The 17,201-nt window shown below is 36.7% G+C and overlaps 1 protein-coding gene across 6 annotated transcripts in view; it reads right to left on the minus strand.

The window, feature by feature from the left end:
* Positions 1-17,201, minus strand: part of CD2AP (CD2 associated protein) — a 136,996-nt gene that overhangs the window by 17,150 nt on the left and 102,645 nt on the right. For all 6 annotated transcript variants that reach the window (XR_016234039.1, XR_016234038.1, XM_089333215.1 and 3 more), the window contains 2 exons: positions 7,247-7,412; positions 6,739-6,881 (listed from right to left, as the gene is read on the minus strand). Coding sequence is in view for 4 of the 6 variants with exons in the window: in XM_089333215.1 (XP_089189341.1) it covers positions 6,739-6,881; positions 7,247-7,412 (309 nt within the window). In the remaining 2 variants the exon portion in view is untranslated. The remainder of the gene's footprint in view (positions 1-6,738; positions 6,882-7,246; positions 7,413-17,201) is intronic.

Raw genomic sequence — 17,201 nt, forward strand, 5'->3', positions numbered from 1 at the left:
AAACAGGCTAGGAAACAAAATCTGGAAAGAAAAGTCAAGGATAGGAATGTCTAGAAAAAAGACTAAACCAAAAAAAAAAAAAATCATTTCACAAAGCAGGAAAAAGAAACAGTCATAGAATGAATAGAACCATTTCAATGTTTAGCATACAGTGACTGCAGGTGATGTGTATTACATCTTAGATTTATTTCATTGGCTTTCAAAAGGAACAATTGAGATTAGCAGCAACTTCAATATACATTAAACTAGAAAGAAGCTTCGTTTTATTGTTCACTGAACATGAAGACATCTTCCAAAAGGATAGCTAGTGCTTTAAGATGCCAGAGTTCAGTACATTAACATGTTATAATATATTATAACTAAAATTAAACCACCTTCTCATCAGGTCTTAGTCTTTTGTGTAAAATAGCAATTATAATGAAGGAGACAATTTTAATAAAAAAAATTTAAAAATACTACTTCAAAATCTGACTATAATTCAATTTAACCCTTAAAATATTTCATACACATATAAATAAAAAACCACTAATGTTTTATATGATATACTCTATAATATAGTATTACCAAAGAAACATGACAAACTAGATTTTTTGAACTCCTGCTTTAGATACAGGTTCATTCTTTATGTCTACTATTATACAGTTACCTTCTTTAAAAAAAAAAAAAAAACACCTTAAACTCTGTGTGAAAGAAATGAATGTGGAAATATTGGGAAAGTAACTCAAATAAAAGTAGATCAGCTATCAAAACTGAAGAGAGACAACATTTCCTTACTCAACAATAAGTGCTTTGGAATTAAGTAATGTATGTTTTCTTAAAACCTCCTTTTAATTCTGGAAGAATTAATCACAACAAATTAATCAAAAACAAAATATTGCAATTTAGGGGCACAGCCTCATCTGGGTTTTCACAATGTGAGAGCTATGAGACAACTAAATTTTCTATCTCCCATTTTAAAAGTAAGAATAATCTTAGGGGATGGCACTGTGGTGCAGTGGGTTCAGCTGCTGCTTGCAAGGACAGTATCCCATATAAATGCCAGTTTGAATCCCAGCAGCTCCACTTCCAATCCAGCTTCCTGCTACTGTGCCTGGGAAAGCAGTGGAAGATGGCCCAAGTGTGCCCCTGCCACATATGGGAGATCTAAATGGAATTCCAAGCTCCTGGCTAGCCTGGCCTAAACTAGTGGACGGAAGATCTCTCTCTCTGTCTCTGTAACTTTGCCTTTCCAATACACAAATCTAAAATAATAATAATAAATAATTTTACTTCTTAATAATTTATTATTTTAGAAATATTTGGATGTGAACTTTGTAATTAACTACTAGTGACAGTTTTTTCTTAAATCAATTTTTCACTGAGTATTTGAAAAATAAAAAAATTTAAACATGATCTTCATGATCTTTGCAGTCTGTAATACTGTATCTTATCACCGATGCAAATGTATTGGGGCAAACAGAAGTTACTTCATGACATTAAAAATAAAAAGGAAAACCTAACTAAAGATTCTAAAATATTTTTCTTAAATGTATAAAAGTCACCAAAGACTGTATTTATATGCAAAGGTTTAGTTGTAATTTTAGAAACAGGAAAATTACATCTGAGAATACAGTCAGTTGGAAATAGGATGAGCAGAATTTAACAATTGAGGAGAGAGGGAAAAAGAAAAGTGACATTTAGAATAACTTCTATGTTAGATAGCCCTGTAGGTATGCTTCAGTTGCCATTTAAGTTAAAAAACAGATTTAAAAACTTGCCTAGGACCAATTACCTAATAAATAAAACACATTATTTCAACAGAAAAGTCAATGTACTTTCTAGCATATCATTTCAATAAACGGTTTTCACATATATTTAAAATTTCTAAAACTTATCTTCAAGGGTTAGTTTCACACATCATTTCAAACTAAACCAAAAATATCAACTCTGCAACACAAGGCAAAATTTAAGGTTGTATTTGAGATAATTTTTTTTAACATGCTAACATCCCACAGAAAGGGCAGAACACTTTTACATTGCAAGATGAGCCTCCTTAATTCAAATACTCTAGAATCAAAAATATTAAACAAAGTAGAAAATTCCACATGTGATTGCACATGACAGGATGAAATCAAAACACAGGTACACTAAGAATACTGTATAAAATTATTATCTTTAGGGGCCTGTGTTGTGGCACAACGGGTGAAGCCACCGCCTGTGATGCCAGCATCCCACATGGGCGCTGCTTCATGCCCTGGCTGCTCCACTGCAGATCCAACTTCTTTCTGGTGGGAAAAGCAGGGGAAGGTGACCCAAGTACCCCTGCTACCCAAGTGGGAGATGTGGATGAAGCTCCTGGCTTCACCCTTGCTAGGCCTGGCCATTGTAGCCACTTGGGGAATCAACAAGCAGACAGAGGGTATGTCTCTGTGTATGCCTCTCCCTAACTCTTTAAAATAAATAAATCTTTTAAAAAATATATTATCTTTAGGCTACATGCATAAGATGTACTCAAAACTTAAGTGAATTCTGACTTTAGACTTGGATCCTATCACCAAGATATTTCATTTTATATATGCAAATATTCCAACTGCCAGCAACTGTGCCTTTTATCTTAGCATACTACCTCTGCCGAAAACATTAACTGGAATATAATAGTTGCTCATTTGGTACTTAACATGAACTCAATTTCCCAAACTTGTATTTCTGAACTTTAAAAAAGATATGTATGGTACATCAAAGAATAGCCTAAAATAAAAAATAAAGAAAAATACAAAGAGCAGCAGTTTGGAAGGTAGTTGTTTGTTTTCTGACTTAAGTCTCAGCTTCTCTAGATTAATTTCCTACTAATTAAAGAAAAAAAAAAGCAGAAATTAGAAGTTTTCAAAATCTTCTCCTTTTTATTATCTGAATAAAGAGCAAATAATGACTACAGAAATAAGGTAAGAATGGGGCTCAAAAACAAAGTTTTCAACCACCAATAGTTTGAAAAAATGTTCAAGAATAAGACAAAATAACAGATACATACAGACTCTAAATGTTACTCCTTCAAATATCAAATTGACTCCATCAACAGTTAAAAACTTGTGATAAAGATCACAGAAATATCTGGAAATTCAAAATCCTAAGATTTTTTATTTCCAGAGTTAAAACTGTACAAATGATCTGCTATCCTTTAAATATGACTTTTAAAAACACATTTCTAACTATATTTTAAATAAAACAGAAAAAAAGTGGACTGTTAAAATTTGTTTTTACTACTAAACTTAATTTAAAAAAAAAAGTTCTGAAAAACATGGTCATATTTATTGAACAGTAAAGAACAACTTTCATCAGATAAAATCTATTAAATATATTTTGGTGAATTTCTCTGAATATAATCAATATCTCAAGTCCCTGAAATCAGTAATGTATATGGTTTCACCAGACCAGGCAGTATCCAAATAGATGACGAAACAAGCAAAAAAAAAAAAAAAAAAAAAAAAAAACCATAAAATCTTTCAATTAAGACTAAAAATAAGCCACATTTAAGATACCGCCTTAGCTGGAGGGCCGGCACCACGGCTCACTAGGCTAATCATCCACCTGCGGTGCCGGCACCCCAGGTTCTAGTCCCAGCTGGGGCGCCGGATTCTGTCCCGGTTGCCCCTCTTCCAGTTCAGTTCTCTGCTGTGGCCCAGGAGTACAGTGGAGGATGTCCCAAGTCCTTGGGCCCTGCACCTGCATGGGAAACCAGGAGGAAGCACCTGGCTCCTGGCTTCAGATCGCGCCGGCTACAATGCACCGGCCGTAGCAGCCACTTGGGGGGTGAACCAACGAAAAAAAGACCTTTCTCTCTGTCTCTCTCTCTCTCTCTCTCTCTCACTGTCTAACTCTGCCTGTCAAAAAATTAAAATAAATAAATAAATATAAAATAAATAAGATATAGCCTTAGCACCACCAAATTTAAATGGGGGGAAGAAAAGAGGATCACCTGAAAAAACAAGGAACAAGGTAACATACTTTAAAGTATAGTGACATACCATATGTTCTCCCTGATCGGTGACAACTGACTGAACACCAAGAGGGAAACCTGTTGGAGTGAGGTGGACACTATGGGAAACGGTGGCTTGATCAGCATAGCCCTGACTGTTAATGAACAACTTAATACATTATCCCTCTTAGTAGTTTTTTTATCTGTTCTACTTAATATGACTGGTTTAGTTCTGTAATTGATGCACAGTTATTCTTAAGTGTTGAAAATTAACTGAAATGTGATCCCTGTTGAACATGGGAGTGGGAATGGGAGAGGGAAGAGATGTATAATTTGGGACATGCTCAGGCTGACTTGCCCCAAGTGGTGGAGTTGGAAGCATACCAGGGGATTCCAATTCAATCCCATAGAGGTGGCATGTACCAATGCCATCTCACTGTTCCAGGTGATCAATTTCAGTTCACAGTTGGTCATGGTGGAGGGACTGGGAGTCAAAGGGAGCACATAGACAAGTCTAATACCTGCTAACGCTAACCGATGGAGTAAATAAAGAGGAGAGTGATCCAACATGGGAAGTGAGATACTCAGCAGACTCATAGAATGGCAGATGTCCTAAATAGCACTCTGGCCTCAGAATCAGCCCTAAAGGCATTCGGATCTGGCTGAAAAGCCCATGAGAGTATTTCAGGCATGGAAAGCCAAGACACTCTGGCAAAAGATCTCTGTGAGTGAGATCTCAGTGGAAAGAACAGGTCATCAAAGAAGGAGGTACCTTTCTCTGAAGGGAGGACAGAACCTCCACTTTGACTATGACCTTGTCTAAACAAGATAAGAGTCGGAGAACTCAGAGGGCTTCCATAGCCTTGGAAACTCATGACTGGAGCATAGGGAGATTACTGATGCCATAGACAGGAGTGTCAATTGGTAAAGTCAACAACAGGAGTCACTGTGCACTTACTCCTCATGTAGGATCTCTATCCTTAATGTGCTGTACATTGAGATTTAATGCTATAACGAGTACTCAAACAGTATATTTCACTTTGTGTTTCTATGGGGGTGCAAACTGTTGAAATCCTTACTTAATGCATACTAAACTGATCCTCTGTAAAAAAAAAAAAAAAAAAAAAAAAAGAAATTATCAATTCCCAACTTGACTCTCACTGGGATTAAACATGACAATAGGTCTGCTCTGATTTCATCATCATTTAAAAAAAATCATCTATTATTTTTCACTTTATGTTTCTGTGTGGGAGCAAACTGTTGAAATCCATACTTAATGTATACTAAGCTGATCTTCTGTATATTAAGATAATCGAAAATGAATCTTGATGTGAATGGAAGGGGAGAGGGAGTGGGAAAGGGGAGGGTTGTGGGTGGGAAGGACGGTATGGGGGGGAAGCCATTGTAATCCATAAGTCATACTTTGGAAATTTATATTCATTAAATAAAAGTTTAAAGAAAAAAAAAAGTATAGTGACATAAAAAAAGCCCATATAACCGGTCTTAATGTTTAAATAAAGTATGAAATGTTAACAATGAAGCTAAAGTATTTTAACAGTCTTTAAAGAATATCACAGAAGGCTTTATATATAAAGAAAATTTAGAATTTTCTTTCGATTTACATGATTGTATACAGTTCACCTATCTATAGCTTAATTTGGTTAGATGTAAAACAAGAAAACATAGTGTCTACTTCCTAGAATTGCAGTAAAGATAAAATTATATGAACAAGTGCTTTGAAAAAAAGTAAAACTAAAAACAAGTGTGAAGCACTACACAAAATACAACCATTACCACAAAGTAATAATCACACCGTGCTTTTAATACTGAGACCATACCAAGACTTCTCTATCAATTTTTCCATTTTATAAATTGACACAGTATAAAAGCCTAGGAAAAATTATAGACAAAGATGAGTAATGGGCTAATCAGTCCTAAGCTTAAGATACAATATTGTTAACCACTCCCCTCTGGAAGTAAATTAAAAAGGCCTGCTACACGGTGGACCTAGCCCTTTTTTCCTGCTTTTTGCCATTGCAGGCCTGTGCTGCCCTGTGCCTCTAGGGCACGTGGCCTTGGGCCATGCACTCCATTCATCCTGGCCTACATGCTCTTCCACGTGGCTGGCTCCTGGTACTCTGTATGAATCCGGATTTCCCTCTCTCATATAGGGCCCTCACTCTCCTATGCATTTCTCACTGAATAAAAAGCTTAAAACTTAAAAAAAAATTTTTAGCAAAAGAAATATCACTTAGTGAAACAGTCATAAAAGTCCTATTTTTTTTTTATCGCTTCTTGGCCTTTTGGCTAAGATCAAGTGTAAAAATCCTATTCTTCTGTACTGAAAACAAAAGTATATTCAGACTCAGAGGGAAATTTTTAAAAAGTCTTATTAAATACAACTGAGTACTGGCACTAATGGTCTCTGTATCTCATTTTTAAATCTGTAAAACTAAAATGCACTCAAATCTGTTTTGATCCTACTTACAGAGTAACAGATAGATAAACAATATTTTAACATCTATTTCAATCTTCTCTCAGTATGAAAACTATTCATTTTGGATTCTGATTAATAAGAAACTTTCAAACCTGCATAAATTACAAAGATTTTGCCCAGTTTCCATTTTTAAGTTCATTTTTTAACTTTCATTATTAAAATTTTAAGTAAATTTCAACTAATTTCCATTATCCATAAAACAGCACACATAAACCTCTCACATTAAATAGTTCCTGAAACTATGTTGACCACTTCTTTTAATGTACCATCTTTGTTCATGTTGACTTACCTGTTTCTTTAGAGCTCCTTACTGTAAATGAGTCAAGGTCTACTGATTTTGGTCTAAGTGGCAACTGTTCAGAATCTAACTTTGGTTTTGATACGGGCTCAGTTTCAAACTTTGATGAAATGATAGAAACTTCCCCATTAATCCTGAAATAAGAAAAATAAACATATGCAAAAGCTACTTGCATGTGAAATGTGACTTTTTCAAAATATGTGATTTCACGTCATTAAAATTTCAAAGCACAATACTGATTCATTTCTGTTCTGGAAAACTATCTCCAAAAATACACACTTCTACAATGACTGACCACAATAAAGTTACAAATGTAAAAAATAGTTTCATCATATTCACTTATTCCAAATGTAAGATTAATAATTAACAGAAATATGGTCTAGTGAAAACATGTAAAACAAATACTTTAAAACATACTTTCAGACTTAGAAAGGTGATAGAACCATTTCCGTCAAAGTTTGGTAAACCAATAAGCAATTTAAGATTAGGCAAAACTTACTTGGCTATAGGAGGTGGTGGGGGAACTGGTTTTTCAGGTCGCTTTGGGTACGTTGTTCCAGAGGATCTCAATATATTATTGGCTTTGGTGGGTGGAGTGGGTTTCTTGGGTGGGACTTGTGGAGCAGCTGGTTTAGAAGGTTTTTGTTCCAGCACTGATTTTTCATCTGATGATTCAAAAATAATTAATAAGTGGGGTAGGCATTTGGTCTAGCCATTAAGACACCAGTTAAGAAGCTCACATCATGTATCTGAATGATTGTGTTTGTACCCAGCTCCAGTTCCTGTTTTGAGCTTCCTGCTAATGCAGACCACAGGAGGCAGTAGTGATCTCTCCAGTAATTGGGTTCCTGCCACCCAAATGAGAGACATGGATGGAGTTCCTCACTCCTGTTTCTGGCCCAGGCCACTGTGGTCATCTGGAGAGTTAATCAGCAGAATGGAGGCGCTTTGCCTCAAATATATATATATAAACATAAATATATTTAAATAGATACATATGCATAAATATATATACATATAAAAATATACATTTAACAAGCAAGTTATGAACAATCAAATGGTTCATGTTTCCTATCTCTTGAAGTTAATGTCAGGCAAGAAAAGTATGAGATGAGACAGACATTAACTTTCATTCTGTATATGTGTGAATATGTGCATTCTTTATTTTTAAAAAGATATTTAGTTATTTAAAAGGCAGAATGGCAGAAAGACAGAGGTCTACCATCTGCTGGTTCATTCTCCAAATGCCTACAATAGCCAGGGCTGGGCCAGGCAGTGGCCAGGAACTATGAACTCCATTTGGGTCTCCAACACTGGCAGCAGGACCCAAGTGCTTAGGCCATCACCTGCTGTCTTCACAGGCATATGAGAAGGGAACTGGAACAGGGCAGCAGGCACATCAACATGGAATTCCAGCACACGAGCAGCAGCTTAAACCATCACACCATGATGTTGCCCCCATACTGTTTAAAGTTATACCCCAATAAACACAAATATTAGCTTAAAAATTTTTACTTTGATGGATAAGGAAACCACCAATAAGCTTCTGATTAACAAAACTTACCTGCTTTTTACTATGTTCCCAGAAAATTTGCTTTTAGGACTGGTATTCTATCTCAAATATAACCACTGGTGATTTTATTCAATAAATAGTTATCTAGATTTAAATCAGACCACTTTCTAAAGCTCTAATATAGGGGACTGAAAACAAGTAGAAATGCTAGTGCTATAAAACACTGTAATTCAGAAATAATTGTGATGGCACAGAAAAAATATCCAATATTAAGAGAAACAGGCTAGACCAATTAACTACAGATAAAAGAACTGCTGGTTTGTATTTAAAATTCTCATTATTTTAGTAGGCATTTTGTTAATATCATTTCCTTTAATAATTCAATGAAATAGTCACTTGACAGATGAGAAAACATGGTGAAAAATACTGATAACTTTATGACATATTATTAAAGACTATTTATTACCAAAAAGGCATCAAATACTTTCAGTATTACATATGGCCCACTTGTTTCCTCATGTTCAGATACAAAGAACAAGTTTTTTTTTGTTTGTTTAAGATTTTATCTATTTGTTTGAGAAGCAGAGCCACAGAGAGAGAGAGAGAGAGAGAGACGGAGAGACAGAGAGACAGCAAGAAAGGTCCTCCATCCACCGGTTTACTCCCCAGATGGCCACAATGGCCAGAGCTGGGCCAATCTAAAGCCAGGAGCCAGGAGCCAGGAGCCAGGAGCTTCCTCCAGGTCCCGCATGCAGGTGCAGGGGCCCAAATACTTGGGCCATCCTCCACTGCTTTCCCAGGCCATTGCAGAGAGTTAGATCAGAAGAAAAGCAGGCGGGACATGAACTGGTGCCCATATGGTATCCGATGTCACAGGCAGAGGCTTAGCCTACTACTCCACAGTGCTAGCCCAAGAACAAGTATTAAAATTGGTAAATGTGGGGGGTGGGCATTTGGCCTACAGGTTATTACTCCAGTTAAGACACCTGTGTCCTAAACTGGGATGCCTGGGTTTGATTCCCCGGCACTAGCTCCTAACTGTAGCTTCCTATCAGTGAAGACCCTAGGAGGCAGCAAGTGATAGCTCAAGTAGTTGTTCTTCTGCCACCCATGTAGAGACATGGACTAAGTTACATGCTCCCAGTTTCATCGCAGCCTAGTTCTGGTCACTGTGGGCAATGGGAGCTTGTGCTGTCTCTGTGTCCAACTCTTTCATTGCAAAAAGAAAACAACTAATAATACACATGACACATACATTCATCAAACAGCATTCAACTGAAATGGATCATCAGGTATATACTCTGAAATAACAAGTTCCCAAGAGTCATACCGAATGAATTTCAAAATTTACCTAGTCTTTAAAAGGCATCACAAGATTACAGGTAATTGTATGAAATTTCATTCAATCAGAAACTGGTAATTATGGAAACTGAACAAACATCACAGGCTATAGATAATCCCTTTTCAAAATTATAAATTTTATCTCCACAACCAAAATATAAAATACTACGTTTCAGTTCTACCATTTAATAGCTCCCTTGGATCATGGGAAAATATAGTGAAATTGGCCAGTGCCGCAGCTCACTAGGCTAATCCTCCGCCTGTGGCGCCAGAACCCCGGGTTCTAGTCCTGGTTGGGGCGCCGGGTTCTGTCCCCGTTGCTCCTCTTCCAGTCCAGCTCTCTGCTGTGGCCTGGGAAAGCAGTGGAAGATGGCCCAAGTCCTTGGGCCACAGCACCCGTGTGGGAGATCAAAAGTCTCCAGACTCCCGGCTCTGGATCAGTGTAGCTCCAGCCATTGTGGCCAACTGGGCAGTGAACCAGCAGGTGGAAGACTTCTCTCTCTCTCTCTCTGCCTCTCCTCTCTGTGTAACTCTGACTTGCAAATAAATAAATAAATCTTTTAAAAAAACTACCACTTCTTATTTTGAACATTTAGCATGTTTTTGGGGTTCCATTCTCATAGCATGTGTCAGTTTTTCATGACAGTCTAATATAGATATATAAGAAAATCTATTTACCCATTGAAGGACATTTGGGTTGTTTCTATGTTCTGGCTACTGTAACCTGTGCTATTGTAAGCATTCACATATAAGTATTTGAGCACTATTTTCAATTTCTTTATTGAGTCACTTAGTAACTCTACTCATTTAACTTTTTGAAAAACCATCAAATTTTTTCACAGCAGTTGAAAACACTTTACTTTCACACAAGCAATAAATGAAGTCCAATTTCCCACATCCTTGCTCATACCTGTTATTCTCCAATTAAATATAATTATATTTTATAATCATATAACTATACAAATATTTTATATGATTATTTAATTATAGCCATCCTAGTGGGTGTGAAGTGGCAGTTCATTCTGACTATTAAAAAAAAAAAAAAAAAAAAAAAAAGATTGGGGCCAGCACTGTGGTGCAGTGGGTTAAAGCCCAGGCCTGAAGTGCCGGCATCCTACATAGGCGCCAGTTCTAGTCCCAGCTGCTCCTCTTCTGATCCAGCTCTCTGCTATGGCCTGGGAAAGCAGTCGAAGATGGCCCAAGTACTTGGGCCCCTGCACCCATGTGGGAGACCTGGAAGAAGCTCCTAGCTCCTGGCTTTGATTTGGCGCAGTTCTGGCCATTGCGGCCATCTGGGGAGTGAACCAGCGGATAGAAAACCTCTCTCTCTGTCTCTACCTCTCTCTGTAACTCTTTCAAACAAAATAAAATAAATCTTAAAAAAAAAAAAAAAAGAGAGAGAGAGATGTGTATATGTATGTATATGAAAGGCAGAGGTATAGAGAGAAAGAGAGAGTTCTATCATCCATTAGTTCACTCCCCAAATGGTCACAACAACCACATCTGGACCAGGCGAAAGCCAGAAGCCAGGAACTCCATCTGGGTCTCACACAGTGTGGTAGGGGCCCAAACATTTGAGCCATCTTTTACTGCCTTCTCAGGCACAATAGTAGGAAGATGGATCGGATGAAGAGCAGCGGGGACTGAAACCAGGGCTCTGAAATAGGATCCTGGCATTAAAGGCAGTAGCTAACCCCACTGCGCCACAATGATAGCATCTCGTTGTGGTTTTGATATATATTCCCTGAAAACTAAAAAGGGTAAACATCTTGTCACATGCTTGTTAACCATTTGCATTTCTCTTTTAAAAAAATATTTACTTTATTCCTTTTCCCATTTCTAATTGGATTCCTTTGTTGTAGTTTTATAACAATTCTTCATATATTCCAGATACTAGACCCTTACCAGATAAATGATTTACAATTATTTTTTCCATCCTCCAAGCTGTCTTTACATTTTCTTAGTAATTTTACTTGCTAGGGGGTGGCACTGTGGCACAGTGAGTTAACCTGCCGTTTGTGATGCTCACCTCTCAAGTGCTGGTGTGACCTGGCAGTTGAGCTTTTATCCAGCTCGCTGCAGTGGGGAAGTCAGCTGACAATGGCCCAAGCACTTGAACCCTTTGTGCCTACATGGGAGACCCAAATAGAATTCCAAGCTTCTGGCTTTGGCCTGGTCCATCTCCAGCTGCTGCAGCCATTTAGGGAGTGAATCAGCAGATTCTCTCTAATATACATCTTTGATCATAAGGCAAGCACTGAGTGATTTATGTGAGACGGAAGTTAAGATTTATTTACTTCTTATATCAACATCATTTAAGTCATTCTTCTCTCCATTGCAATGGCAATTATATTATAAATCACTTCCTCATCTCTCTTAAATTCTAAATCTACTTATATTTTCTGTGATTACTTAGTACTTGCTATTTTTCTTTCAAAGTCTATATTCTATCCTCTCCTTTCTTGCTGTTATTAATTTCTATTATTTCATTTTCTCCTTACTATAGTACATTTCATATTTTTGTAGTTACTGAGATAACATATCCTTGACTTAAACTTCCAGACTTCCCTAACACTGAAATTTCATTTACACTCCTGATTTCTCCTGCTTTTATTTCTATGAAAGTTTACAGACATGAACATTACCTCATACATTCAATATTTAGACCTGCCTAAACATTTGATCTTTCTGTTGATTTTCATTTCTCTATTATCATCAGCAACATTTGACATTATTTCTCTCCTGTCTGAAGAAACTTCTAGAATGCGATCCATAGCACTTGCATGCTAGTGGTAATAAATTCCCTCAAGTTTCACTAGTATAAAAATGTATTGATTTCATCTTCTTTTCTGAATATATTTTCACTAGCAATGGAATTCTATGTTGGGGTGGATGTTGGGTACATTGGTAAAAATGCCCCTCTGCACACCTGAATTTGATAATCAATCTCTGGGTTCACATGCTGGCTCTGCTGCCAATCTAACTTCAGGCTAAAGCACACCTGGGAGGAGCGAGTGATGACTTACGTCTCTGGCACCCATGTGGGAGACCTCGACTGAATTCCAGATTCCTGGCTTCTACCTGGCCCAGTCCTGATTATGGCAAACATTTAAGGAGTGAACCAGTGGCTGGAAGATCTGTTTTTGTTTTCTGATTCTCTTTCAAATGAATGAATGAATGAATGAATGAATGAATATTTAAGTTCTAGGGGCTAATGTTGTGGCCTAGCAGGTAAAGTTGTTGTCTTAATGCCAGCATCTCATATGCACACCAGTTCATGTCCCAGCTGCTCCACTTCTGATCCAGCTCCCTGCTAATGTCCTGGGAAAAGAAGCATAAAAATGGCCCAGGTACTTGGAACTGTGTCAACCATGTGGGAGACACAGAAGAAGCTCCTGGTTCATGACTTGCCTGGCCAACCTCCAGCTGTTGTGTACATCTAGGGAGTGGGTGAGTAGATGGAAGATCTCTGTCTCTCTTTCTGTAATTCTTTCAAATAAATAAATAAATAAATTTTTAAAAATTTAATTTCTATCTTAGTAGTTACCCTTTTAATACTTTGGTAATTCATTGCAATGTTTCTGGCTTCCATTTTTTTTGCTACTGAGAAGTAGCTATCAGTTTTTTGTTCCAGTCAGATTACTATGTCTTATCATCTGTTTTCATTGTTTTGTCTTTTATTAAAACATGACTACAGTGGGTATCAAAGCACTTTTCTAGGAATATATCCAGGCAGGGTTCCATAGTACTTCTTTCGTTCTGCAACTTGCATTTTTTTTTAAATATTTATTTATTTACTTGAGAGGTAGAGTTACAGACAGAGAGAGGGAGAGACAGAGAGAGAGGTCTTCCATCCACTGTTCACTCCCCAAATGGCCACAATGATTGGAGCTTTGCCAATCCGAAGCCATGAGCCAGGAGCTTCTTCCGGGTATCCCATGTGATGCAGGGGCCCAAGTACTTGGGCCATCTTCTACTGCTTTTCCAGGCCATAGCAGAGAGCTGGATTGGAAGAGAAGCAATTAGGACTAGAACTGGTGGCCATATGGGATGCCGGAACCATAGGTGGAGGATTAACCTACTGCGCCACAGCACTGGCCCCAGCTTGCATGCTTTTCATCACTTTTAGAAAACTGAAAATCATTAAATTTCTAAATACAGTTTCTGTTTTATTCTTTCTTGGCATCTTAACTGCCAAGCCAAATGCCCACTCCTATTACTTCTAACATACATAAAGTATAGATACATTGTACTTTGTATCTGGTTTCTCCAATATTTGGATCCTCTGAGGATCAGGTTCCATTTATTGTTGTTGGTGGTGGTTTCTAGTCATGTGCTGTATCTGTTGTTAGGCCTGATTATTTTTAAATGAGTATAAACCATCTGGTTATTTAAAAATATACATAAACTATATTTTAGTGTTTAATAGATTCAACATAGTTCATGGATACAATTTTTCCTTCCTCCCTGTTTATAGTTTTTAAGATACATTTTTAATTTACAGTACATTCAAGGGCTTAATTTTCCATGAAATGAAGGTTATATTAGGTAAAAAGCAAAAAGATCCTAGTTTAACAGGAATAAATACAAGGAATATAAACAACAGTCAGATGGAAAGATGAGCATTTCCCTCATATAAGGTAAATTTTAAAGCAATTATAGATCAATAAAACTACAGTAGTATAACATTCTTAACCACTGGTTTGACAAGATATAAAAAAAGTTTGATAAAACTATCTTCAGCAATACTGACACACACAAGCATTCCTTGTATTTTTCCCCTTAAACTTTAGCTCCCACATATAAGGCAGCACATGCAATATTTGCCTTTCTGTGTTCTGCTTATTTCAATCAACATGATGTCCTCAACTTGCATCTATTTTCATCCAAATGGCAGAATTTTACTCTTTTTATAGCTGAATAATATTCTATTGTTTATATATGTATATATATACACATGAAAACCAAGTTGTCTATCAACAGATGAATGGATAAAGAAAATGGATAAACCATTTATACATAGATGTGATTTATGATATTTATCAATTTGCGAGTGTTGAACCACTCTTACATCTCTGGGATAAATCACAGTTGATTGTGACATATGATCTTTTTTGATATGGTTTTGGATTCAATTTGCTAGTATACTGCTGAGAATCTTCACATCTGTTTATCAACAATATCGGTCTGTAGTTTTCTTTAAAGTTGTGTCTTGGTTTTGGCAGTGATGTTGGACTCATAAAAAAGAGTTTGGAAGAGTTCCATATTGTTAAATATTTTTGAAAATTTTGAAGAGTATTAGAGTTAGTTCCTCTTTAAAATGTTTGGTAGAATTCAGTAGTAAAGTCATCATCAGGTCCTGGATTTTTCTTTCATGGAAGACTTTCAGTTACTATTTCAATCTCATTGCTTGTTATGGGTCTGTTTAGACTGGGTGTATCTTCTTTTTTATTTATTTATTTATTTTTTTGACAGGCAGAGTTAGAGAGTGAGAGTGAGAGAGAGAGAGAAAGGTCTTCCTTTTTTCGTTGGTTCACCCCTCAAGTGGCCACTATGGCCAGTGCGTTGTGGCCGGCGTGCTGCGCCGATCTGAAGCCAGGAGCCAGGTGCTTCCTCCTGGTTTCCCATGCGGGTGCAGGGCCCAAGGACCTCGGCCATCCTCCACTGCACTCCCGGGCCACAGCAGAGAGCTGAACTGCAAGAGGAGCAACTGGGACAGAATCCGAAGCCCCAGCCAGGACTAGAACCTGGGGTGCCGGTGCTGCAGGCGGAGGATTAACCAAGTGTTCCATGGTGCCAGCCTTGGGTATATCTTTTAAATTTAATCTTGATAAGTTATATTTATCCAGGATGTTATCCATTTCTTCCAGGTTTTCCAGTTTATCAGCATACAGTTTTTCATAGTAGCTTCTTATGATTCTTTGTATGCCAGTGGTGTCAGTTGTAGTAGCTTCTTTTTCATGGCTGATTTTATTTATTTGAGTTTTTAAAATCTGTTAGTCTGGCTAAAGGTTTATTTTATCTTCTCAAAAAAATTAGCTCTTTGTTTTGCTTATCTTATAAAATTTATTTTGTTTCAATATCATTTATTTCTGCTGTGATCCTTAGTATTTCTTTCCTCCTGCTGTTTTGGGGGCATTTTTTAATGCTGGCTCTTAACACTATAAACTTCCACCTTAATATTGCTTTCATTGTATCCCACAGGTTTTGATATGTTGTGTTTTCATTTTATTTTGAAAGTTTTTCATCTCCTTTTTAATCTCTTCAGTGATCCTGAGATCATTCAGTAGCATGTTGTATAAATTCTACATATTTATGAGTTTTCTATTGTTCTTATTGTTGATTTCTAGTTTTAGTCCTTTGTGGTCTGAGAAGATACATGGTAAGATGTCAATATTTTTAAATTTACGGAAACTTGATTGGTGGCCCAATATGTGATCTATCCTAGAACATGTTCCATGTGCTGATGAGATTAAGGTGCATTCTATAGCTGTCAAACGAAATGTCCTGTAAATGTCTGTTAAGTTCATTTGCTCAACAGTATGGTCAACTCCAATGTATCTTCATTGATTTTCTGTCTAGATAATCTGTCCATTGATGAGAGTGAGGTGTTGAAGTCATCCCACTATTACTGCACAGGAGAGTATCTCTCCTATTTAGATCTAATAATATTTGTTGTATATATCTGGGTGGTCTTGTGTTGGGTGTGTATATATTTATGATCGTTATGTTTTCTTGCTAAATCAAACTTTTTATCAAAATATAATGTCCCTCCCTGACTCTTTTTACAGTTTTTGATTTAAAGTCTGTTTTATCTGATATGAGGATAGCTACTCCTGCTTGTTTTTGGTTTCCATTTTCCTGGTACATCTTTTTCTAATCCTTCACTTCCAGTTGATTACACTGATAATTTAAAGCTCTAAGTAATGTCATGTTCCCCATGGAATAGACTTAATATCACTTCTATTAGCCAGCCAAGATAGGGACAGTAAAAACTCCATTATAACTTCCTATAATCAAGGAGTGAAGTGATTAGAAGTTGAGCTTCAGTGATCTTGAGAAGTCTACTTTTATTTCATACTTCCTACAAGAGAGAAATTCTTTGAAAATCAATTCAAAACCTAGGAGTTTATCCAGATATCTTCTTTTCTGTGGGTTTTGAACTCTAAGTCTTTGAATCCAAAAGTCTATTGAAAATTCTTTTTATAATCTTAGGTACCAGAATTGGCAAATACATCAAAAAAGAAAACACAAGTTTAGATGTCACACTCTCCTTACTCCTTACTCTCTTTACCTTAATCTTGGTCTTTGACGCATATCTATTCCCATGGGTTTTATGATACTGCTCTCTGATCAGTCTCTGGTTTTTTTTTTTTTTTTTTTTGATCACTGTCAATCTTCGTCTAAAATTCCAGTTCATCTAATAGCTTCTGAAAGTACAAATTCTAATAAATCTATGTTACACTCTCTTCCCATTCTTGTTCTAAGCAATCTTCTTGAACCAATATCCTAAATTTAACATCTAATTTACAGGAAAGCACCTTCCAAATTAACACTAACTATAAACTGTTAGCAAAGGTTCAGATTCCATGTTTCTTAC

The sequence above is a fragment of the Oryctolagus cuniculus genome, chromosome 5 (assembly GCF_051225735.1).
Source record: "Oryctolagus cuniculus isolate XC-2025 breed Fujian yellow rabbit chromosome 5, ASM5122573v1, whole genome shotgun sequence".
In the NCBI taxonomy this organism is placed as follows: domain Eukaryota; kingdom Metazoa; phylum Chordata; class Mammalia; order Lagomorpha; family Leporidae; genus Oryctolagus; species Oryctolagus cuniculus.